This window comes from Triturus cristatus, chromosome 2_2, assembly GCF_964204655.1.
Source record: "Triturus cristatus chromosome 2_2, aTriCri1.1, whole genome shotgun sequence".
NCBI lineage: Eukaryota > Metazoa > Chordata > Amphibia > Caudata > Salamandridae > Triturus > Triturus cristatus.
The window spans coordinates 542552096-542578501 of record NC_140582.1 but is presented as its reverse complement, the minus strand read 5'-3'; the positions used below and the strand labels follow the sequence as shown (position 1 = coordinate 542578501).

The following is a 26406-nucleotide window of genomic DNA, read 5'->3' as shown; positions in this document are numbered from 1 at the left end:
GGGAACAACAGAGGGAAGTGGGGAGCTGAACCTGAGTCACAGTACACCATATGGAATGTCCCTCTTTTCAATATGAAATCCTCCGTAGTTCAAATCAGATTTTCTTGGCAATTTGGTGGGTGTACCTGTAAGTACACCTCTGCTTCCACGTAGGCTGGACTTTAGGATTAGAGATCTATCTGACAGATTAGCACTGCACCCCTTACTTTACTGGAGGACAATATGGGATACCCCAGAGCTATCTGCCTATCACCAAGGGCTGGAGTAAAACTTGTCAAAAGTGGGCTCCTGTGTAATTACATGGCTAAAGTATGTGAAGGGCACACTGACAAAGATTGGCCTTCATGGTCTATAGAGTACCCCGGACAAGGCTGGGGCTATTGCCAAATCATTTATCAAAACAGTATAATGGCAATATAGAGATATCTCTTACACATTCAGTCGAGGCATGGATCTTTAACAAGTGCCTTTTTTACAGTTAAGGACTCCTTTAAACAGGAGGACTTCCTGGATTAAATAAAACACCTCTAGCAAGTTGACTGTATTTGTAATTCCGGTAATCTCCAGGCCTATACTGCCAAGTGGAAGAATACACCATGGGTCAACGGGCTGCAGTGCCCGGCCTGTGGTGACCCAAAAGTACCCATTGACCACATTATCTTTTTCCGTTCAACATATGTGACCTATAGGAGGTGCTGCAGTATTCCGCTTTGTAGGAATTTGGGAACCAGGGAGTACAAAGAAGCACTCAAGATCTTTAGATTTGATGCAAGTAGATTGATAGTCTTTGCTTTTTCTTGTTTTCTGATGGGTGTGTGGAGAGTAAAGTATAAGATGAGCATTTCACATGGAAATTTGTATAGTGGCAATCTGCAAAATGGGAACTGATATTATTGATGGAGAATAGGATGTGCAATATATATGATATAGTAATTTTTGCTAGAGTATTTATATATTTTGACCTTTGATCGCTGGACAATCTATTTTATTGTATATTAACTTATATACAGTTTGACGTGCAGTTATAGGATTAGCTGGTTATGCAACTGTGTTAATGAGCCTCATCAGTCAGGTAGACACCTGATACTTCTTGGCTTATTGCATAAAACGACCTTGTTGCAGGACCTGGCTAAGCAGTAAGGAGGTATTGGATGTCATAATGGTATTTATATTGCAGATTTCATATTACATACTACTAACTGTTTTATGTTATGTTTTGATCTTTTGTGATTTTATGTCTTAGAGCTGGAATAAAGTCTTCTTTATTGATTGATTTTCTAGTTATTTGTCCCAGTGACACTAAAATAAAGGGTCAGGAGTATTGTTGGGAAGGGGGAGTTGGGGTGGGCGAGTGCCATGAATTTGAAACAAATGATTAAATGAATTCCTACATAGGTAAAATAAAATACAGTTTTGTAATTACAGTACCTCTCTGAAACTAAAACTACTTTCACAATATTGCACATCTGCAGGGATCTGAGACTGTGAATTAAAGAGTCACTTTAGGGATGTACTGCATTTTCAAAATTTACTGATGAACCGAAGAGTGAAGCTTCAACTTTAATGCAAAAACTACCAGATCTCTGCTTCCTCCACAAGCTAATGGCACCTTGGTGCTCTGGTGATTACTTTACACTACATAGTATGAATTTACACCATTAAAAACTGTGTTATCCTTCTTTATTTTTGATTTGCATGTATGAGTATTTTTTAAGTATGCACTCTTGCAAGTCCTCTACATTAAAACAACCAAATCACCTCCTGGACCTACTGTAACTCAATCTCTGAAAAGATTCCTGTGATAAATCACCTTTCTTTAAATTCCAAAATCACATGAGAATGTGGGTGTGACATAGATATCAAAACCTAATCCATATACTGTACAGTCACTTTGAGTGTCAAACTCACCTTTAGGTACAAGGCTGTTTCAAAGAAACACCTTGAGTCCATGAGATCCTAGAATCTTGGTTACAGATGAATCAGTTTTTTTCTGCAATTAGTAGTTTAGAAAGAAACTTTATAGTTGAATGCAGTCTCTGCTTAATTTTGCAGATTGGTCCTTCTAAATTCTTAGAAAAAAAGTATTTTTCAAACATATAAAAGCTTAAAATTATGCCAAAGCTGTCTAATTAGAGTAACAGATCAGTCCGAGTTGATGTTGGGAAATTTTCTGATTGCAATGCAGCTCTTAAATTGAACCAAAATATATGTTGCTGAGATTCCTCGAGCGGCCACTCCAGATAGGTTTTTGTGTTCATGATTTTCCTCAGCTTGCAGAATCGCTTTGGAATTGTTTCCTTCTCAATCGGCTCTAAAAGTATCAGAATAACGGTATCGTTGTTTTCATCTATAAGACGAAAGTGTGAGAACTCCAGCTCATATTTGCACCACTCACTCTGCACAAAGTATTCCGACAGCACAAAGAGAGTCTTGCGGCTTTTTTCCATAGAGTCAATGATGTTGTCAATGATCCACTTACCGGGAACAAAGTCACGTTTGTGAAGACAAAGCTTTAATGGAGGGTTTGCATTCTCTAGTTCATGCCCCATTATGTTTTCAACCCACTCAGAGTCTCTTTCACTGTAGGAGACAAAGGCATCATAGCAGATGTCTTCCATGGGTACCCTTCTTGGTTGTCTCTTTGCCTTAAGCCATACCCAAATCATCTTGGCATACCAGATTGCATGATATTTGTAGCAAAGGACCACACTGATGATTACTACCAATAGCACAACACTGCATATTAGTGACACAATTAACGTCTGATGACACCAGATTAAAGGAAGGTGTGCGTCCTCAACTTGAATTCCCCTCATGGAGGATGGTGAATCACATACATAGTCCTTTGGCCAACCTGTTAACATACCAGAAACACTTTTGTGGTTATGAATGAAAGATAAAAATGAGCATGAACACATGTAGTTATTGTCTCGAGCATCCAATGCCCTTAAGTTCGCAAAAGGCTCCAACTCTTCTTTGGAGAAGCCGTTGAAGGAGTTTGTGTTAATCGTTAGTGATATTAAATAGGGCAAATCAGCGGCACTTGGTAATCTCATCAGTTTGTTTTTTGCAATGTAAAGTTCTTTGAGCTGTGGAAGTCTGACTGCAAAGGTACTCAGTGCATTACTGCTAACATCCAAAATTTCAAGGGTTGTAGGAATGCATGAGTTTATACGTGTAATTTGACACATTGAAATGTTTAAATTTGTAAGTATTTTAGGCCAGTGACACACTGGTGGCATTTGACTTGCAAAGTTATTTTGACTAATATCAAGGTTTGTCAGGAATTTTTGTCCAGACAAGTACTCTCCAACGCTGCCTAAATCATTCAAAGAATTTCTACTAAGATTTAAAGTTCTCAGCATGGGACAAGCTCCCCCACCCACACCATGACAGAAGGAAAATTTCAAAGGCCGATCTACAAGCAAATTGTTACTAAGGTCAAGATATTGCAATGATTTGAATGATCGTGAAACTTCACAGGGAATCAAAAAAACTTTTGTGTTTACACATGTTACACTTATCATATTTGCAGTTAAGGTATAAAGGAAATGTAGGTCAGAAAATAGGAAGAACTCTGGAATTAGTAAACTTTTGATAGTCACTACTCTAATGGAGCCTGGCCCAGTGAATACAACATGACCTGCCCGTCCTGTTCCATATAATGTACATTCTTCTAAATCCAATTCCAGCACATGTATGTACCTGTTCGCGACTTCAATAAATGTTAATATGCTATTATCTGTCATTGAGACATTTCTAAGGGTGAGTTTCTGTACTACTGAAGGAATCAATATATCCATTCCGGCTACACTCTCAGGACTTTTAAATTCGTAATTCCTAATTTCTAACCAAGTCACTGAGTTTATGATATCTCCAAGAATACTAAATAAGGAATCCTGTTTAACATTTATAACCATGTGAGCTATTTTCTTAAATGTGCTCAAGCTTCCATTTTGGTAGTTGTTAAGATTTATAGCCTCCAGCTCAAGTAGTTCAAGGCCTGTTATTCCTTCAAAGGTATGATTTTCTATGGCCATAAAATAAGGATTACCGAATCTGAAGTATTTCAAACTTGGCAGACGAGTAAACAAGGGATCTGTACCAAGTGTTCTGTAGTAATTCCCCTGAAGGTTTAAAAACTTTAATGAAGAAAGTGGTTCAAACCAAGCAAATAGTAAAGCGGTCAAGTTATTGTAGGATAAATCCAAATGTTCTAGATTTCTATTGGAATTAAAAGCTTCATCATTTATTGTTATAATTTCATTAGATTGCAGTTGAAGAATTTTTAGCTGCACATACGCTTTCAGATCATTTTCGTTTATCTGATAGATATTATTGTTTGACAAATCTAGATCCTGAACTCCACTTGGTAATCCTGAAGGAAAATGCTTTAAATTCATTGACGAGCAGCCACAAAAAGTTCTGGAAATGCACAACGATGCACAAGGTCCACCTGTTGTAGGGTTCTCTGAACGGGTAGTAGTTATTATCACCTGCAAAACCCATATCCATGTTATGGGCAGCATTATTGAACAATGTGGCCTAAAATAAGAAAGAACAAAATGCAAAGTGAATCAACAAAGAAAATTCATTTTCTCACAAGTTACCTGATTACACTATTTTATTCTGGATTTCCAGCTCACCTTTCTTCTCAGGCAATAGTTACTCTCATACTCATGTATATTATCCCCACTTTACTGCCAGATTGTAGGAAATCTCAGGCCAGTGCTTGAAATAGATTTTTAAGTATTTGCTTACATTTCATGTAAAGGGAATAGCTTTAATGATGCAAAGGGACATTGTTTTTTAGTGGATTAGGTAGCAACAGCATTTACCAGGTAAACAGTGCCATTAATTTTTAAAATATTCCTATACTAATTTAAGGTACTCATACTATATCAAAATGCATGAATGATGATTGCTATCAATTGGCATTTAGTACTCCTGCATAGGCAACTGATACACTGTTGAAATAAGAGATGCCTGGTCCATGTAGATTATGTAGGTTGATTTATTAAGATGGATGCTATCATCTAGAGCCCCACCAGGAGCATCCTTCCTCCTGCTGCTCAGCCCATCCTCCAACTGACTCTCTCACTCACCAACATTCCGAAGCATCCTCACACACCAACATTCCACCACCACAGTCACAACAATGGACATCCCACACTGTACATTTCAATCAAAACTGGGTGACTTAAACTACGCGCAGTCATCTCACACAGCACATTTTAATAAAAAACGGGTGACTTAAACTACACGCAGTCATCCTACACACAACGTGAACTTAATGCCTTACAATCATAAACACAAATATAACTTCTCTGCAATGTTCTGAGGGAATCTCTACTATCTGACAAAAAAAACAGTTCAGCATCACATGCATTAGGGCATATTACATGTACTCTTCTGTTACTGGGCCGGATACTCAAAAGTCCTCTGAACAAGAAGCCCAGAAACCAGTTACAAACACTGCCACTGTCGCAGAACAGGAAAGAGGTAGTCACCGTCTCAGCACTCCTCGACACGAACTGGCACCAGTAGCAGTCTTCCTACTGCTCAGCCCAGCCTCCAAATGACTCTCTCACTCACCAACATTCCACAGCATCCTCGCACACCAACATTCCACCACCATAGTCACACTGGGTGAGCAGCAGGTATAACATACACCAACCAGCTTACTTAGAGAATGGCACAAGTACCACATGTCTGCTACAAGTTGTGAAATAGTAATTAATTAATTGATTCAAAAGCACACTGTTATCAGAAAGTGTCCAAGCACTAGAAATTAGTTAGAAGGAGTCAAGAGAACTTAACCTATAGGGCAAAGAGAACGGTCTTTAGTTCTCTGTGAAACAATAAATGGGTAGCCAGGGGCTGGACTTAGATGGAAAGGTCAATACATAGGAGAGAGGCACAACGAGAGAAGGAATGAGAACCCGGCATGCACATCTGAAACGCTGGATGTGCAGCATTCTCCTTTAAAGCAGAACGAAAAGAGATTAGCTGTACGTAAAGAGTACATTTGCTCTCCAGTTAAACAGGACCTTCACCCTGGATACAGCAATGTACTGCACTAAGTGTCAGATGTACTAACATTTTTAGTGGTGAAATACGCAGATTCTCAAAATCAACTCCTAAATGAGTTGAGAAAGGGATACCAAATTGCAATTTGGAAAGGGTGGCTTGGGTGTGTTCCTTTCAAATTGCGATTCGGTCCTGACTGTATCAATAGTTTGCGGCTAGTTACAGATTTCCACATCTAGGGTGGTAACTTGTTTGCAAATGGTAAGGGATCACCTTTTGACCCCTTCACATTTGCAAATTGGGTTAACAGGGAGTAGGGAGTGGTCCAAAGGACTACTGCCAACTGTCACTGAAGTTTTAATCTTTTTTTTAAAAGCAACTCCATTTCCACTAAATCAGGCTTCTCTTGCAAGCCTTGAACCTTTGAGATTGTAGCCAATCTTAGGGGGTTACAAAGCGCTACTTGAATAATTAATATGCATTAGGCAGGTTTGTCTGTGTTCTGCTAGGATTCCTTATTTTGAGAACCTACCTTTTAGTACATAGGTAGGTTTATAAAATAAACTACTGGTTGCAAAATTTGGTGCACAATTTACAACCGCTTTATGCAACCAGGTTTTTACTACATCTGGCCCTAAGAAAATTATTTTGTTCACTAGCAACCAGTAATGCTTAATAAGCTGAGATGAAATAGGATCAGTTTTCCTTCGGCAACGTAGCTGGACAGATGCAGTGTTCTGTATCACGTTGAAACTATGGAATAGATTTTTCGGCAGGCCATATATAAAACATTGACAGAGAATGACAATATGAAAACCCATATCACAATGAGACAGCCCTTAAACTAGAGAAAGGCAATGCTCTTTCTTAATGTCCTAAAGAAAAAGAAGTGAGTCTAAGTAACTTTATTGATTAGTGGTACAAAGAATAGAACTATGTGAAAAATAAAGCCAAGATTATCTATCTTCTAGGCTGGAATGTGGATTGTAGGACCAAACTGGCCGGCCACCAAGATAGTTTCTAGATATGGAGTCTTAGACTAGGCACTCTCTGCAGGGTCACCCCCAAACATTTTGCCTACCCCTTCTGTTTTCTGAATTTGTTTTTGTTGTCATTAGGTCTCTGTGCACTATAACTCTGCTAACACGTGCTAAACTGCTTGTGCTCTCCCCCTAAAACATGATAAACTTAGCGTAACCCTAATTGGCACATTTAATTTACTTAGAAGTCCCTAGAATATGATGTTGCATGATACCCAGGGCCTGTAAATTAAATGATACTAGTGGGCCCGCAGCACTCATTGTGCCACTCATTAAAGTAGCACTTTAAAACTTGTCTCAGATCTGCCACTGCAGTCTGTAGTGCAGTTTGAAAATGCCATTTCGACCAAGCAAACTAAATCTTTTACCTTCCTTTTTTTATACATAACAGCCACCCATAAGGTAAGCCATAAAGACCCAAACAGCAGGGTGCATTGCATTAAAAAAAAAGATATATGGGATTCAGTCCTACATGTCCTGGTAGAGAAAAACTCCTAAATTCATTTTCCACTACTGTAAGGACTGCCTCTCCCATTGGGTAATGTTGGGTTACCTTACTTCATTTAATACATTGAATAAGTGCTAACTTTTGATTGGGAGCAGGTAGATAAATCTGGTTTAGACTCCAAATGAATTGTATTTTAAAATCCTCTTTAATGGTAAGTCAGATTTTAAGTCACAAAACGTTAGCAGTTTCTTGTCCTAACCATTTGTGCCTCTGTCAGTGTCCTGGGTCAGATGGCTGTGAATGACTCTGCAGTTCAACTTTGTGTATACCTCCCAGACAATGAGACAACAGGGGCCTGACTATGCGGGCAGGATGGCTAGGGGCGGAGCATTCCCTGCCCCTCTTGCACTTCCAACAGGCTTGCCTCCAACACAGACAAAGGAATCTGACCTTGGTCTTTCATCACCAAAGACTTCTTGGAGCCTTGACAGAGGAAGGGAAGAACTTTGCAGAACCAGATGTTGGGGTAGTAGAGTGAAGCCCTCCACTTCAAAGGATGGCACCAGGTATACATATTAAACCCTCATAACACCTCTTCAGTCTTCATAAGTACTGCGTAGACCCCTAGAGGACTGCCCTGCTGATACGCGAGGGTTACTCCGCTTCTTGAAGGCCCGTATTGCTGCCTGAAGGAGAACTGGACCATCTCCTTGAACCCAGGACCACCAGAAGTGACCCCTAAGAGTAGGTGGCTGGACTCCTGTGTGAGTTACAGGGACATAACAAGCTCCTAAGGCATGAAAGCCTGCACCTGGCCTCTTCTGGTGTGAGTCCTAACCATCTGAGTGATGCTTCTAAGGTCCTGGACCCTTGGAAGTGGTGTTAGAGGTGCTTCATCCGCCTAACCCAAAATCTTGAGACTTAAACAATTCAGAAGACCGGGACCTACCTGCCAGCCAATCCACTCAAGGTGCATAGCCAGTCGGCCCGACTTCGCAGTAGCTCCCACTACGTCTTCTCCACAGCAGCAAATCCTGTTCAAATACCTCACCGAAGGTATTGAGCCTTGTGGAGGCATCTTTGGCTACAGCCTGTAACTTCGTTCCACTGGAGATTTTCACTACTACCTTGTCTAGCCGCTCCACGCAACGACACTTCTTCGTACATGGCCTGCTGTCTTTCCCCGCTGAACTCCTTCTTTGGAACTTTTCTTCAAAATGAATTCTAAGTCCAAAGGTAAGAAAAGATTGAGCACAATACACCATGTGAATGTGACCCCTGCTCATCAAAGCAGGCCTTAACTTTTGGCTTTGCCCTGGTCTTGCGCAGCCAGATGCACTTGGTTGGCGCTTTGGTCTTTGAAGAGCTATTTTACACTAAAAACTTTCAAAAATCATAACTCCAGATCTACTGATCGGATTTAATTCATTGTGGTATCACTTTATCCCTTACATTTTACGCTATTTTGTAAAAATGGTGTGTGTTTTTTGTCCTGTGTTTTTATTTTATCACTGTTTGTGTGCTGCTCAAATGCTTTACACATTCCCTTTAAGTTAAGTCTGACTGCTTTTGTGGCAAGCTACCACAGGGTTAAGCACAGGTTAATTTTAGGAGTTTTATGGTTCACCCTGACAAGGACTGGGGTTGTTGCCTTAGTGGGACTTCAACCCCCTTCAACCAATAACCCAATTTCTAACAGGGGGAGTCACCAAGTGCCACCATTTCAGCACTTACAGAGTGGTATCTTGTTGATGGCCATCCACTCTAGAAACAAGATCACACAAGCCCAAAAGGTGGCAGGGCGTCAAAAGAAGGTACAAATTAGGTACACCATAAATCACAGGAAAAAGCCCAAAGGTTCAGACTGAGGAAACAAAAGGAGCAACATTTCAGACTTGACCTAACTCAGAGTAAGTAACCGTGAGGAACTATGGACTTTTGTTCTCCATTCTCAAATATTAGTTCCTCAGGTGTACTCTCATCTAACGCCTTTCCTATGATTCAGTTTTTTGCCTTTTTTGATCTCTATTTATTCTTAAACACTGTCTAATCTTCGCTCTTGGTTGCACACTGTGAATGACAAATTCAATTCTCTGTCTACTATTAACAGTTCCATTTACATGTGCTGTTGCTTTCGTTAGACTTACCTAACCTAGCATATATTCAGTCTTTCCAGAGTCAAAGACCTTCAATATTCCCTCTCTCTATTATATGGATATTCTATATACATTATGTCTAAGGTTTCAAATGTTCATTGTCTAAAGATACTATAGTACTAGTAGCTGAAATGTGAAGTGCCCACATACCTTTCCGATGGCTGAGAGCTACATAAAGAACATGTTACTTACCCTTTGGTAACACCTTATCTGGTAGAGACTATGTAGATTCCTTACCTTAGAATTATCGGCAGGCGTCAGAGAGGATCCAGAATTTTTTTGTGAGCACTACCCCTGCGCACTGGTAGGTGGCATCAATTGGCTCCGCCTGGCGTAATCAGCATGGTCCGCATCGGATGTGGTGTGTGCGGTGCCTTTATAGGCGCCACCACAGCATACTGATGCAAGTTTCTTTTCACAACTTTCCACACGAGGAGCGCAAAGTCATGAAGAACACTGACCACTGGTGTGGAAAACTAGGGTCCTGAAAAGAGAAAAGTCCTTTCCCTAGAAACCAGTTCGCAGAGCAGGGACGGTCGGTGGGTCAATAAGGAATCTGCACTGAATAGAGTCTTCAGCAGATAAGGCGTTACCGGAGGTAAGTAGCTTGTTCATCTGATAGAGACTTCTAGCTGCAGATTCCTTACCTCAGCATAGATACCCAAGCAATACCTCCCCGACGGTAGGTCTGCGAAACAATTTCAAACCAAATAGTCCCACAGGTAATCATAGACATAGATAACCTACCGTCATTGGTACAGGCTGTTGCGATGCAATATATGCCGATGTGCATTACAGTTCAATGATCATAGTGCAAATAACGCAAACTCAATAAATATTTATAAATAAATAAATAAACATCCAGAGTACGACTGTAGCATAAATAAAACTCGATATAAATGCTAAAAACCAGAGCTATAAATTCATATATTAAAACCAATGTGAATGACCCAAAGATTTTGCAGCAAAGTTGCACTTCTAAACTTAACAGTCAAAGGTTAAAAATTGGTCATTATATGAAGCTCTATTGCACGTAACTAAAATCAAGCTCGAATACTGATTCATATTGGTTACAGCAAAATAGTCATGACAAGGTTATTGCATTACAAAAATATACATAGATGTCCTGCCCAAGTGGGCCATGTGATTTGCCTGTGGAAAAAAGTGCATAGTGCTAGTGCATAAACTACCAATGCTTACACTGGTCCAAATCACAGCCTTGATTGGATGTGTAGTACTAAAAAAGGAAATCTTAAAAGAATACTATGTTAAAAACATATTGGGAGGCGGCAATGTAACTGTTCTAGAATATGTGGTGCGAGAGGAATTAAGTGTTTTATAGACAGGTGAAAAAATCCTCACTCGATTTTAACCCTGGGGTGTCTTACTGTCCAACTCTAAGATGTACCTAGTTTCCATTTGTCTTAGCAGTTGTTCACGATTGCCACCCCTTCTCAGTGGAAAGACCATATCGATGACAAAGTACTTCAGATGTGACAAATTGTTGTCATGTTTCTCCCTGAAGTGCCTTGCTACCGGATATGCGGCGTCACTGTTAGTGATGGCTCTAATGTGCTGGAGCACTCACTTGTGCACCTGCAGTTTCGTGCATATATATGTGTGTGTATACACATATATATTTATTTATTTAGGTAAAGCACTTTCACACAGTTTATGCCTTCACCACGCATGCCTTTGCGTTGTAATGGCATGCGTGGTAAAGTCATGTGGCGAGTGAAAGTTTGTGGGGTGATGGTATCGCGTAGTAATTGCACTTGAGTTGTAAAAAATGCGGGGTGATGGTATGCGGGATAATGTCTTGCGAGATAACGACACATATTCAAAAAAGAGGCTAAAAAAGAACTAAACAAGAACATATGAGTATAAACCTAACAAATACAAAGAAAGACAAGAATTTTTGATATTTGTTATTTATGTAATACATGTTGACATTAGCATGTGCTGAGGAAACCAAATTTAAAATTCCCAATTAACTCTAACACTACCAAAGTGGGCCTTTCCTTGTTCCTCACTGGTGCATTGAGAAAGCATCCATGATTCAACACCACAATTTACAGCTCAGCGACAGCTCCTCCATAATGGCAGAGGAGTGTCGCCCCACTGCTCAAAGCCAGCAGATGAAAAATAAAATGATAATAAAACAATTTTATTATAATTTTATTTTTCACTGACAGCAAGTCTGGGGTGGGGCGGGGCAGGTCATCCTCTATGCCTATGGACGGCAGCAGGGAGGAGCAATGGTGAGCCCTTGTAGGTGTGCATGTTTGTTTGGCCGGTTGTCTTAGACCGGCCAAACCAACATGCGCACTTATATTTTTCCAACCCAGCTCTGTGTTGCACAGCGGGTGGAGAAAAATAACAGGTTTCTTGAGCTAGCATCAAACCAGCCTGCTGGGCTAATCCCAACCCTTCTCTCATACTTGGTAATAGCATGAGAGCAGTGTCTGGTTTGTGTGGTGAGTCTGGGAGCCTGTGCTGTGTGGGAGCAGAGGAGCACCGAGGCAGTAGGCAGTGTCAGTGGCCTGTTAGTCCTTTTTTTAAATTATTGCCCCCCCCCACCCCCCAGCTTACCCCGTTCTGTCCTACCAGTATTTAATTGGCAGCGGCTGCCACTGTTATAGCTTTGCGAACCAGAACATTTCTAGCGAAGGTAGGAGAAATATTTACCTACTTCTGCTTTTGCTCACCTTTGAGTTTTCTTTTTCAAGAACTTTTCAGTCCAATAAGAAAATGCACTTTAAAGCTCCATTGTCACTCTGCTGCCTCCTCTTTCAATTTATGACCAGGATAATTCTGTAAAAACCAAAAAAGAAGGTAAAAATTTCTTAAAGCAAGGTTTTATGTTCAGGTTGGTGAGATTGATCGCAGAGAATACTAACACTTTAAATGAATTTAAAGGCTTGTTATTTACGTTTACTGCCTTATTTAGTTTTGAGACTATCATTATTTGACTAATGGCATCACACACCCAGACCCACAGATCCTGGAGAATGGGGAGATACCAGATAAAAGTTGATGACACAGAGGGGAAATAGGGTGGGTGTCCTTCATCACACTGTTATCTCAAGCGTTATGGATACTTCCAGCTCAATGCTTGAGAAATAACATGTCTCAGGGGGAGAGTCACGTTTGGAAAGGATACTCTCAATTTGTCTATGTTTGCTGATTATTCCGTAGTGAGAGTGTGAGAACCAGAAGTGGTTGCTAAATCCCTGACTTGAAGAACTAAGGGGCATATTATCAAGACAGGCGATAAAATTATCGCCGCTTTAGCGGCAGAAAACTGCCGCTAAAACGGCGATAATGGGCTTGATAATATGCTTTATGGAATTCCAATTGAAGCTCAGGTTAGAGGTCCTTCACATCTAACATGGGCTTCAATTGGAATTCCATAGAGCATATTATCAAGCCCATTATCGTCGTTTTAGCGGCAGTTTTCTGCCGCTAAAGCGGCGATAATTTTATCGCCTATCTTGATAATATGCCCCTAATATTTTAGCAGTGGATATCAGATTTTAATATGAACATGTACAAGTAGGAAACCCTAAATAAGCATTTGCTGGGACATCCCCATTTAAGTGGGCCACTAACTGCACTAAATAGTAGGGAATATCTTTGACACCCTGACACCCCAAATATTTAGGGCAAAACCACACACCCTCTTAGCTTGGAAAAATGAACAACCTTTGTGGTCTAGTATCTGAGTTTCAAATATTGCCCCTCGGCTTTGCTACAAAACTCTTAAAAAGCTATAGGGGAGATTGACCAGATTCGTTATGGAATGCAAGAAGGAAAGTGTACTCATGCAATTATTAAAGCTCGCTGAGAGTGGAAGATCGATAGGCAGGTTTGCAGCATACTTAGCATGGTTGTGATTGGGGCCCCTTCCTGACCTACAGGATAAACTCGCCAACACATGTGGGTGCCATTTTTATGGGGAAAAGTGTAAGAACACTAGATGGCAAGACTTTTATCATTACCTAGACATTCTGGAGTGTCAGATGCATATATATGGATAAATTGTGTTATTTTCCCATAGTTTGATATTTATTTCAATTTTTTTTTTTAAATGTAGATCTCAACTGAAATCAACATTGCACAATAGAGATTTATATTTTACACGCAAAAACTAATTATATATACATTTAGAAAAATAAAAAATACAATTACAGACTTCTTTATTAGGAAAAGACAGAAAAAACGTCATTCAGTAATTTGATATTGTAATTTAAAAATGTTGGTTAAAAACATTTTCGGCGCTGAGAGGTTAAGGTGAGACGCCGAATAATACATAGTTGAGATCTTGTACAACATCATAGCAGAGAGAAAAAATGTGTCGATCAACAAGAAACCCAGCCCTCTTCCACTCAAAACTCTTAACAGGAGACATCAGGCCTTAACAAGAATGTGGTGTGCTGTGGTGATAGTTCCAAGTAAGGCCTTATTGTGTGAACCAAAACAGTCTCCAATATAGATTAATACAATTTAAATTTTGAGAGGTATTCTGTATCCCTTTTAAAACTCTCTAGGGGCATTGCACTTTTCAAAATCAGGTTAGCTGGCTAACACCAGCCCTGGGGGCAGTCATTACTGTTTTAAATGGGAAAAAATAAGTGTAGGTACTCATTAAATTGAGCTAGGGGGCTTGGCTAGTGGGCGGGGCGAGACATGATGATACTAAGACATTTCTATTGAGTATTCATTTTGCCCTTGCATTTCCTTTGATAGTAGTTTCACACTTCCCATATATGCAGATTAACAGCTGCATATGATGATAAAGAGTGGTGTGAATCCCTGCTGGGAGCAGGCCCTAAATCATAATAGAAGGAGCTTTTAAATGAATGCAGTCAAGCCACCAACAGCACTATTCTGACTAGTTATCAGTGTGCCTCAGAACAAAAGAGATTTTTTGGAATAGCAGCATTAATAATGAGTACTATGCCAGTTGCAGGACATACCAACACATTTGAGAAAAGTATCAATATAAACAAAACGTGTTTGCTCATTACACAAAATAAAGACCTAACACGATATATTAAGATTTCCTTGTTTTGCAATATTTGCAGCTTCCCACTGTCATACTGTTTCTACTTAATTACTTTTAGCAAAACACTTCTAATACACACAGAAGCAAGCAGACAATGCACACACAAAAGCATTTCACGCATTTCTTTAAAACTACCTCCTGAACGTGTCCAGATTCTCATCCTCTCTGAGCTCGCCGACGCTTTCTCTCTCACAATCAAACATACACAGAAGCAGGCAAGCTCTCTCTCTCTCTCCCTCTCCCTATGCCAAAAAGGTTCACTTGGGATTGTTACAGAAAGCACAGTGTGAATGTGATTGACAGAGAAGGGCCTTAATGAGCCCTTCTCTACCAAACACAGCAGTGAGTGTAAATTCCAATCAGGGACACCCTTTGCATAACGCACATGAGCCGCTCACCTACGAGCTAGAGCGGCGCTTTGGCTGTCAGAGTGCCGTAGAGATCTGCTCCACTCTAACTGCCTCAAGCTCCGCAGCTCTAGCACCAATTAGCTTACCTTTACTGAGTACCGGTACTCTCCTTAGCACTGGAGAAGTGCCGGTACTCTGATCAGTAAAAATAAAAAGTGCCGGTACTCAGTACCGGTGAGTACAACTACAGGCCCATTTAAAGCTTCATTAGAGATTTCAAAATGCTCGAGAGGACTGCAAGGCCCACAGTGCAGTAGGAGGCTGGAGGAGGAGCCCGCAGCGCTATACAGCATCAATCTCTCCCCCAACGTAGAACACGTCTGGGCTGTACCTTGGCAAAGACCAGGCCTAGATCGGGCCATCTTCAGCTGTTATCACCCGAAAAGGCTGGGGCACTATTTATGGCTTCAGGGCCATTAGGCTTTTCACGTTTCTGATGAAAACATACGGTATTTGATATAGTGTCTTTTCTGCTTTTAACTGTTTATTTTTTTGCGCACCACCCAGGTGCAGTAAGATGCCAATTATGCCCACTGGGAGTTTTTGCAGCATGTTCCATTCACCCCAACTGCTTTTTTGAAATGCACACATTTGTATTTTAGTTTACTTCTCCTGGTATCTTCGGAGTATCGACACTAAAATGGGAAAGAGGAAAATGTTGATTGTGAAGGCCACCATTGAACCCAAAAGGTCCACGTTGGATACCTTATTAGCAAGGGTTGTTGGAGCGCTTAGCAATGAAATTGACCTAACCGAAAGGCGTTTAACCCTAGACATTTGTGACCTGCCACCAACATCTTTACCGCAGACATATGTCCGATTGAGATCCGGGGAGACACGGGTGATGGTGGTACCCTTTATCACAAGTTTGATATCCGAGCCGGAATCACTACCCTCAGGCCTGCCCCATAGTGGCCCCGCAGGGAAATGCAAGAGAAAAGAGAAACACCGACAGGCATGCCCTCCCAAACTCCTTCCACATAACAACTCAGGCTTTTTGGACATTCTGGCACAGAAACCTATTGGTATATATTATGATATGAGCTGGGAACCCTTAATTGAGAAACTTACGGTTGTATTTAATTTGCACATCGCATCGTTGACTGAGAAAATAGGGACACTGAAAGCTGAACCTGTCAAACTTCTTACCCTTTGCTAACATTCTCGCACCATAATCTCATTTGAGCTGCTTGGCCGCATACCAGCAATCGACGGCATAGACAAATAACATTTCTGCAGTTATGGACTGGGCAACCAACAAAAGCACTATGCTTCCATCGGTCTCGAAAAACGTTACCAGACCTGCAGGTCTAGTGACTTGAATAACCTGCTCGACCTAACCTGTGATTGACCCATAAACCCATCTCAAATTGTGTGATCCTAGGCAAATATTTTCTTGAACAGAGTCCTCTTTTTATTCATTATCATATCTGACAGAACCATCAGATATGCAAATTCAGCATGTCAGCTGTACAAACAAGCATTGGCAAAGCCAACAGGTCTCACCTTTGAGACCTATTGTCTTTGCTGATGCCTTTTGGCAATGCCCTACAGCGACAGTCTTTTTCTCGATACTGTGCAGCATCATAAAAAAATTATAATAAAATAAACGCACAATGATGCGTCTGCTTGCAGTGGCAACACAGAGGCGGGGTATAAGCACACATAGAGAGAAGAACACGGAGCTGGGGTGTCGGGGAGAGAACGCCACCAATCGCAATGTAGAAGCACACAAGAAAGTGAGAAGCACACAAAAGTTGGGGAGCAGGGAGATGCAGCCGAGGGTGAGAACAACATAGAGCGAGGGTGTTGGAGAGAAGTACATAAAAGACAAATACAGAGAGCACGGGGTGACCATTTGGTGGAAGCAAGCAGAAGAGAGGCGAGAGCTTGAAATCACAAGCGTTCTCCTGGAGTGCATAACCAAAAATAAAAATAAAAGTTCTCAAAGTGAGCAGTGTAAGGATGGAAGCCAGCCAATCAGAAAGACGGTAAACAGGCTATACTCTATTTGAAGGACAAATAGAAGATAGACAAGCTAGGACTGAGTAAGCCATTGAATAAGAAGCAAGCAAATGAGAGTGACAATAAAGCCAACCAAATGATAAGCAAGAGGCTAGCTTGAGACCTCTGTAAGTCCTTTAGTCTTTTGCAACTAGACAGCTTGCGGTACCTGGTGGGCAACACTGCTCATTTGGTTAATGCAGATGCTGTAAGAATGTACAGAACCAAGAGTTTACTTTCCATTCCAAATGCGGCACTTTGCCCTTTCACAAAATAAAAACAATTGCATGATGTATAGGTCAATGCACAAAGCAGCACACATAAATCATTATTATTAATAAATATCTTTCTTCTCCAACTCCATAAACTATGTTATCCTGTGGGTCCAGTGATTTAAGGTCGCAGAACATCAACTTCAGGGAATCACAGGGTTACGTGTTTTCAATTTAATTGAGGGTTATTCACTAAACTCTCTAGATTTAGGGAGCAAGGGATGTCAATCAAATCCATTTTCTTGAGCCTTTTGTTTTTAACTCTGAACCTGATGCACGAGGACACAATTTTCCAAAGTTCACACTACATGTAAGTGGGAAGGCAGGGCCCCGAACCCCTGAGCACTAGAATACAATGATATGGCATTTTGCAAAGGCTTTGGTGCTTAAATTATATAAAAATTCACCTCAAGGGATTTGCTTCTGTACATTAAACATAAGCATATTTGCAAAATAGAGGAACATATTGGTAAACAACTGCAGAAAATTACATACTTTGTGTGGAGTCAAGGGAGACTCTTGAGGGAGGTAAAGGTGAGGCGTAGACAATCTCAAATGCTTAAAAAACGTTTATTTGCTTCTTCACTAAACTCTCCTCCCCGCAACCACATCACTTACCTTGGGGCATACCTATAACGTGGCGATAGAAAATGATCGCCTAATTAGCAAGGTCACGCTAACGCGTGAAACCTTGCATTAGCGCACAAATTCCTTGGCTCCCAGCTTTGCATCTCTAATGAGATGCAAAGTGGGCGTTCCTGACCTGACATGACAGGAGAAATGTCGCTAAGCGACATTTCTCCTATCATCAAGCCCCACGCTATGAAGCATAGCGGCAAGAAAAGTAGCGATAACCCCTGTTATCGCTACTTTCCTCACGCCTGATTCAGGACTGATTTAGCCATGATATCCTATGGAAGGTGGATATCATGGCTAAGTTTGTGAGGCCCTATCAACAAGCTAACGCCACATTTCGTGAGATTATCGCTGGGTTTCCAGTGATAATCTCACGTTAGGCAGTTAGCGCTAGGATTTTTATCGCTTTTAAGATAAGCATTGCTAATAGCACGCTATCTCAGCGATAAAAATCCACGCTAGCCGGAGATAATTATCCTAGCGCTAAGTGCGCTTAGCGATAATTATCGCCGGTTGTTGCTGATAAGCCTCTTTGTCCTTCCCTTTTTCCCTGCCCCTCACATAAGGCGATCCACTTCTAGTCTCTGGCAGCCTCATTTGGGTCCTCGAGCCCTCCCTCACATCTCCCACCACCCCCATTTTAATGTCTGCTTCCTGTTAATCCGGGGTCTTGCAACTCTTCAGTCAGTCTGCGGATTCAGGCGCACATGTCGTCCAGATCTTGTGGTGAACACTGGCTGCAGCCCCACTCTGCTCCCATCCACTGGCTCCCCTTCACAGCCAGTGTGTAGTATCCTCAGGTCATGTTAATATGTCCCCTTTCATTCTGTACCTAGCTGCTCAGCCAGTGTGAGTGTTGAGCGTAGAATGTTAGTGTGGGTGGAATGCTTGGATGCCTGTGTGGGTGTGAGACAGTTGGGAAGATGGGCTGAGCAGCTAGGATGCTGCTCCTGGTGGGGCTTATTGTGGGGCCTGATCTGGGGCCTATTGTGGAGCTTGTTGTATCTACTACCTAAGAACTTAATAAATATCTTCTTCATCTACCTGGCCACGTCTACAGCGTCTACTTGTACTTCCTGCACACGTGGGGTCAGCCCACTACATTTATGGCGACGATCTGGAGCTCATCTCACGCACTAAAGGTAGTCTGATGTCAACTTAAGTTGTGGAGTACAGCAAGACGACATGTAGGAAAGAACCTACTACAACCTAATAAAAAAGAAACAAGCATCAAGCAATTCAATGAAAGGAAAAGAAACCTGTAAAGCGACGCAACTGAAGTATAAGAGAAACCTGTCAAGCATGCCTGACTGCCCCACCAGTGTCCACTACACCAGACAGCCCTGCCCAGGCGTGCTGTGTTGTCATCTCTGCGTCTACGTTTCCTGGTAATTCATCATCAAAACCGATAGAGATTTATCTCAACCAGCTCCTACGTGCCACTTCAAACATCGACAGGGCATCCAGAACCAAGGTATTCAATGTCTGACTTTGCACATGCTCTTGAGTGAAGTGCTTCTGTTTTACTTAAGACTTTGATATGCGAGTTCATCATCTTTGTCAGTATTCTACTACCTTTTCATTTGGATGTGTGACATTGTATTATTTAGCGCACTTTTCGTTCTGGAGCTGGTGTGATCTTTATTTCTGCTTCGGGCATGTTTTTTTTATTGCGATAAGGCTGGATTGAGTTACAAAATCGCAGTGTGCACAATTACGAAAGTAAAGACTTTAACCGTTTTAAAATGTATGCCGTAGTTTCTACTACAAGGGCTGTTAAGGATGTCAGTTGTACTTTGCCTTCAAATTCAAACACGGATCGAGCACCTTACCGTGTCATTGGTGTCGCGTGGAGCCGCTCGAGAAACCTTCGTGACATGTCAATATCTTCATTGTTGCCCATGACGTTTTGTAGCAGGAGCGCGCCGTGAGCCACTCGGCGTGCGACTCCTCAGCGTGCCGCCATTTTGGAGTTGGCGGATCCACTTATACCGATCTTCTTTCATCCTCAGTGATGCACGTTTCTACCAGCAAGTTACCAACCACGTTTTGTTATCTGAATAAAGTTTTCTGTGAAATGAAAGTCCTCAACAAACTTGTGACGTGCGGACCTCATCTCCTCGCATGCTTTTCTCTTTTCAGTCTCTACAAGTGTTTGCCTTTTCAGTCTCGATGTTTGGGCAGTGAGTTTTTCTTTTGGTCACCGGACTATTGCCTATAATACTTGCACCCAATGGTCGATCTGGCAGGAACGGTCTACTTGACAGTTCTAAGTTGGGGCTGCGGTCTGAAGTTACTTTCATGTTGAACATTCCGAGGATACTTGGTTTTGCTGGAAGTTTGGAGAGAGTCTATGTTTTTTGTTGGTACTGTTTTTGTCACAAAGTTTTGCTGGCATATTGTTCGGAGAGTCTTCAGTCCTCCTGCTGGGAACGCCTGTCTTTCATCAGTGCGGTGACAGGCACACCATTGACTTTTTGGAATATGACGTTGTTGTACATGTTTAAAAGATTTAACGTAAAAAGGTTTTATTTCACAGGAGAATTAGTTTTTTTTTCTTACATTGTTTTGTAATTGCTGTATGCCAACGTTGTTAATTTGTGTTTCACACATACCTGTTTTGTTGGCATGGGAGTGGGTACTAGTCCCATGTCTCTTATTTACGCATTTTGTCGTTTTAGATATTTTTTCCCTGCTTAGGGATGGGAGTGGGTTTTAGTCCCATTTCCTTTAATGATAGTTTTATCCCTGCTTAGGGATGGGAGTGGGTTTTTAGTCCCATCACCCCACGTTCACAGTAATTTGTATGGGAATGGGTTTTAGTCCCATTTTTAGAGTTTGAAAGGGGGTTTTAGTCCCACCTTTGTTACTTTGAGTGTGGGTTTTAGTCCCATTTACTCTGTTATAGGGGGTGAGAGTCTCACCTATGTTAGTAGTAATGGGTATTAGTCCTATTTACTAAATTTAAAGGGGGTGTTAGTCCCACTTTTGTCACGTTTGTGTTGGGTTTTAGTCCCTTCATTTAAATATTAGCTGTCGTGTGTGTGTGTGTAGCCGTCTTTTGATGCCACACTGTGCTGCTTTTCTGTTTTGCTGCACAAGTCCGTGGGTTTTAGTCCCATGTGACGTAGACTGTACATTTGGGTGTTTGAGTGTGCGTGTAGCCGTCTTTTGATGCCACACTGTGCTGCTTTTCTGTTTTGCTGCACAAGTCCGTGGGTTTTTAGTCCCATGTGACGTAGTCTGTACATTTGGGTATTTGTTCAAAACAAACAAGTCCAATAGTGTCCCTCACATGAGGGGTGGCATATTGGGTTGTCGCCACAGTCTTCTCACGTGATAAGTACTTCATTGGGTGTCGATCTACCCATAGGAGTTCTACCCTTAGGATTCTACTCTGGGTATTATATTCATTTGTTGTATGTGAGCTCTTATTTCAATTCCTAAATTTTTCCTTGTTCAGTATTAAGGGAGGGGGATGGTGTTAGTGTGTTGATCTATGCTTGCATCTTTCCTTTCTCCTTAGTGCAGAGGTCTTCAAACTTTTGGATGCCGAGACCCCCCTGTCAAAATTTCCAGGCTTAAGGACCCCCTCCTGAGAATTTTTTTTAGAACTTGGTACTCCTCATCACAGACAACCACAAACGCCCCCCCGTTCCCATGGCAAATCATTTTTACGGTGGGGAATTATTATTAAACAGTGTTTAGCAAACTAAAGGTTTATGGGTGATTATAGTTTGGAGTCACAAGCTTACTACACAGTTCAAACAAAAAGTCTCCAAAAAGAATTGCCCAAAAATGCACAACAGTACTTTATTTTTCCTAAACAAAACATAGTTTGACAAACTTGGTAACACATTTCTGAACTAATGGGATGGGTGGGCCTGTTTTTCTCCGCAGAGATTGTCAATTTGTGGATGTATCTTTGCTACAGCCATCCTCAGGTTGTGCTCCACCTCAAGCCTTGAACGGTACTTGGTCTTTAATACTGCCAATGCTGAGAAACCAATCTCACATAAATATGACGAACTAAAAGGCAGAATAGTCTTGACTGCAATTTGTGACAAACATGAATGTTCTTCAGACATTTTCAGCCAAAATTCCGCCAATGGGATTCTGCTGAATTGCATTTGGAGAACGCGATCACTCTGGACCTCAATTAGGTCTTCCTGAAGGTGCACTGGGAGATGAGTACCTGCATCCACTAGAAAAGGTTGGAAGACCCAGTCATTGTCATGATCACTGTCCTCAGGAAAGTACTTTTCTAAACCACCCCTGAGAGAAGTCAAGTGATTTCTTATGACCTCAGCAGCACTTTCAAGTTCGTAACCTGTGTCCTCAACAGCTTCTGATAAACACGGGAATGCCTCCAGGAGGCCATCTTCAGTTAGTCTTTTCCACAACTCTAGCTTTTTCTTGAAAGCAGATATTTTTTTGCACATTGTGAAAGATGTACTTTCAGCTCCTTGCAAAGACAAATTCAAGGAATTTAATTTATCAAAGATGTCTGCAAGGTATGCTAAAAGCACAAGCCAACGAGGATTACACAACTGTTCTGCTTTGTATGGATCCAAATCTAGAAGGAATTGCCGTACTTCATTTCTTAGTTCAAAAATACGGTTCAGAACCTTCCCTCTGGATAACCACCGGACTTCAGTATGGAAAAGCAAACCATTATGATCAGCTCCCATTTCTGCACACAAAATGGCAAACAGACGTGCTCTAGTGGGGTGCGCCTTTATGAAATTAACAATTTTCACAGCACAATCCAACACATCCCCAAGTTCCCTATCCATGTTTCGGACTGCAAGGGCTTCCCGGTGTATCATACAGTGGGTCCATAGAATATGAGGAGCCACTTTTAACACTTTGGCTTTTAAGCCTGCCCTAGCCCCACACATGGAAGGAGCACCATCCGTACAGATCCCAACACAGCTGTCCCATTTTAAGCCGTTGGAGCTCAAGAAGTCATTGAGAATGTCAAACAGGGTTGATGCTGTTGCCTGTCCCCTGATTGGTTTACAGAATAAAAAATCTTCCAATATTACAGTTTTGTGGCAGTATCTGACATAAGCAATTAAATGAGCGTCCTTAGATAAGTCAGTCGCTTCATCCAATTGCAAAGCAAACAAACTCGATTTCAAGCGTGCAAGGAGTTGTCTATGGATATCCTCAGACATGTCAGAGATTCTGCGGCAAATTGTTGTGTCTGAGAGTGGTACCAATTTCAACTTCTCTGCCGCTTTTTCACCAAGCATTGTTCTGGCCACATCAAGCATTGCTGGAAGAATCACTTTTTCCCCATCCGTAAAGGGCTTTTTGTTTTTGGCAATGTGGTACGCCACTTGGTAAGATGCTTTCAAAGCATTTGTTGGCGTGGAGACCACATTTTTCACAGTGTCTTTTTGGTGGATGATGTCTTCTCTGGCAAAAAAATCTGTATTCTTTCCTACCAGTGACCCGTGTTTGGTTTCCAAGTGGCGCTTTAATTTGTTTGGTTTCAGACTTTCATTAGCCAAGGTCATGCCACGAACCACACACTGTGGCTTTATTTCACCATTTATGGTGACGCAGGTGAATCCAAGGTCCAGGTAGGAGGCATCATACTTCCTACTTTTTGCAGCTCTTTTCTCGACGTCTGTTTCGGCCTTTCGTTTGAGTGATCTACCATCTTTTGGCAGCAGGAAACGATCCATGTCAAATGTGTGTTTGCCCTATGATACAAAATTTCAAAGTCCAACATTAATGATTACCACAGACTTGCTGCTGTATGCTGTATGGTTGTCATTTAAAAAATTAAAAAATAAAACTTTGCATTTTCACAAGAAGTGTAAAAAATCTTCTTTTTTTCTGTAAAATGTGAATAACACATCCGGTTTCTTCCACGTGCTTAAGAACAGAAATTGCAGCTGGTCCTGGCTTCCATCACGTGAGCTGGCGTTGTGGGCCGTTACCAAGGTTCTCCTTCCCTTGAGTGCGTACACATTGATAGCAATGGGTAACATGGGTGATCAAAATGTGTAACATCCACCGCCTACTTGTTTAATAAAGGCTTTGCAAATGAAATTCGCTTTGTGTATGGGATTTTGTGGGGTTACAGAAGATGCAGACGAAACCCTCCACCAATTTACTTTGAAACCGTTCTGCAGCAGAATGGAGAACCCGAGTTGGAGTCACCTTTGGGACCCTATAAGTGTTAAGCCATGCAACAGTTAATGTTGTTGCAGTACCATCACCCATTGGCCCCATGCACGCTGCACCAATCCGACCCTGTAAGTGCCGATCTTTAATTTGGGAGCATAATCCTCAAACATCACCTGGCAAAATAGGTATCTGTGTCGGCGTGTTTTTTCATTCCAGTTTAGTGTGGATCTTTAAAGGATACACGACGGAAATTTGACTCTGCTATTCATTGAGGACTTCTTAAATATAGGCATACTTCTTGGACATACTAAAGGTATACTTCCATGGGATTAACAGTTTTAAAAAAAACAAATTGTAAGCAGAATAGAACCATACTCATCCTTCGATAAAATTCCATATATCCTAACATAATTTCAATAAACCTTCACTATCCTCAAAATCGATTGCCATCAGCCTTTAGTTAAGTTCATCACCCGAACATGGCCCCAGTCTTGTCTGTATCTTTTTGTTTATTCATTCGCTTCTACAAATAGAAATGTCAAGCATCTTTTGAGCCAACAAATACACATCTGGGGAGGAAGTGTTCTACCGATGTAGCAAGTGGCAGACACGCAATTAAAATTGCTAGAAAAACGAAACCGTCCTTAATGTTATTTTTAAACCCCTTCATAATCAGTGTACTATAATAGTCCGGATACTGTCCGATTGCCAGTGAGATTTTTTAGAGAAGCCCTTTCCCAATTCAGTTGACAAGTGGATAGTTATGAATATATGAAGGTGGCTTGTCTCTGATTATTACATCTGTGTCAGAGAAATGACAAATTTGTTCTCCGTTTAGCGATTGTGGCAGGGGTAACATACAAATTAAATATATTAAAAACAATCCCACATTTTGAGAATGCGATAGCTAGATAGAAAGTAGAGGTCTCAGTAAAGCAGCTGGATGTGAATCCTGATTGGAGATTCAGTAGGAGATTGTTTTACTTATAACATGCAAACCAAAGTACACTGGTTTGGAAAGTCAGGCCTGAGGTGGGGTGGAAATTGTTCAACTTTGTGGATCTATGGATGGATGACAAAGTCCTTTGCCAGTGTAGCACAGATAGGGTCAGACAAAGAATAGCAACATTTCAGATGAGCAAAATGGTGTTGATTAACTTAACAAAGACATCTTCATTATAATAGAAAGGGAGAGGGGAGTCATTCTGGGCAGCATCATTAGCAGCAGATTAATTAATGGCAGAGGACAGGGCCGAGGTGCTGGCTTCCTCGGGGCGCTGTGTTTGCAAGTTTATGTTTTTGAAGCACCTGCTGCAGCGTTTCTTTCCTCCGGCAATTGCCAGGCCTCACAAAAATGTCAAAATAACTCGTGTGATTAATTATCTTCCTGGACAGAGCTCAGTGTTTTGTATAGTTAAGGTTTTGACCTCTGTGAAGTTAGTGCAGAGGGTTAATATGCCTGCGGCAAAGAACGTGTACCAAGTTGATTTCAGAGTGCATATAATGTGGACACATCAGCAGGTTACTACTTTTAAAGGAGACATCCTTTTGTTACTTGCAATTTATAACTTAAAGTCCTAATATTCAACAGTGAGCTATTAACTTTCATCACAGAACTCCATACACACTGCAAAGCATACATTAGAACAGTCATTAATGTTGCTTAAAGGGTTAATTTGACCAGCAATCGATTCTTATTATTAAAGAAAACTCCCAACTATGCTGTTTCTTTTTCGTATCTGAGTTTGTGCTTCTCCACACCAAGCACTCTTAAACTATACTGCCTACCAGTATGGATGACATGTGACCACTACACTTTTAATCCTTTGGCTTATGTAAACATTTCCTAACATTTTGAGAATATGTAAGAAAGTAAAGGGCCCCTAAAGGTGGGGGGGATGCATAGGAAGGCAGGGGAAGAGGCAGCTTACTCACCGGTTTTGGCAGCTTCCGTCGCCTTGGAAACCAGGGAACAGCCGGAAGATCGGAATGCAGAAGGCAGCCACGAGGAAGGAGTTTCGGTCGCCTTGGAAACCAGGGAACAGCCGGAGATCGGAGATCGGAATGCAGAGCAAGAAGCACGAAGAGGACACCAGTTGAAACACCACGGCAGCAGCAGCAATGAGGACGTCCAGGAAACGGAGCAGAGTGCAGGCAGCAGGAACCAGCACTTATCGAAGCACTTCAGAGGAGCATAT

General features: G+C 41.4%; 2 protein-coding genes across 2 annotated transcripts in view; both read right to left on the bottom strand.

Moving 5' to 3' along the window:
* Positions 1 to 1666: 1666 nt before the first annotated feature.
* The window catches only part of TLR2 (toll like receptor 2), a 158443-nt gene continuing 133703 nt past the window's right edge, over positions 1667 to 26406 (bottom strand). The window contains exons 3-4 of the mRNA XM_085641693.1: positions 12383 to 12488; positions 1667 to 4545 (exon numbers count right to left, since the gene is read on the bottom strand). Coding sequence (XP_085497819.1) covers positions 2130 to 4529 — 2400 coding nt within the window. The 5' untranslated portion in view covers positions 4530 to 4545; positions 12383 to 12488 and the 3' untranslated portion in view covers positions 1667 to 2129. The remainder of the gene's footprint in view (positions 4546 to 12382; positions 12489 to 26406) is intronic.
* LOC146862485 (zinc finger BED domain-containing protein 5-like) lies at positions 21931 to 23760 on the bottom strand. The gene has a single exon (XM_085643087.1). The coding sequence runs from the start codon at positions 23758 to 23760 to the stop codon at positions 21931 to 21933; it is 1830 nt and encodes a 609-aa protein (XP_085499213.1).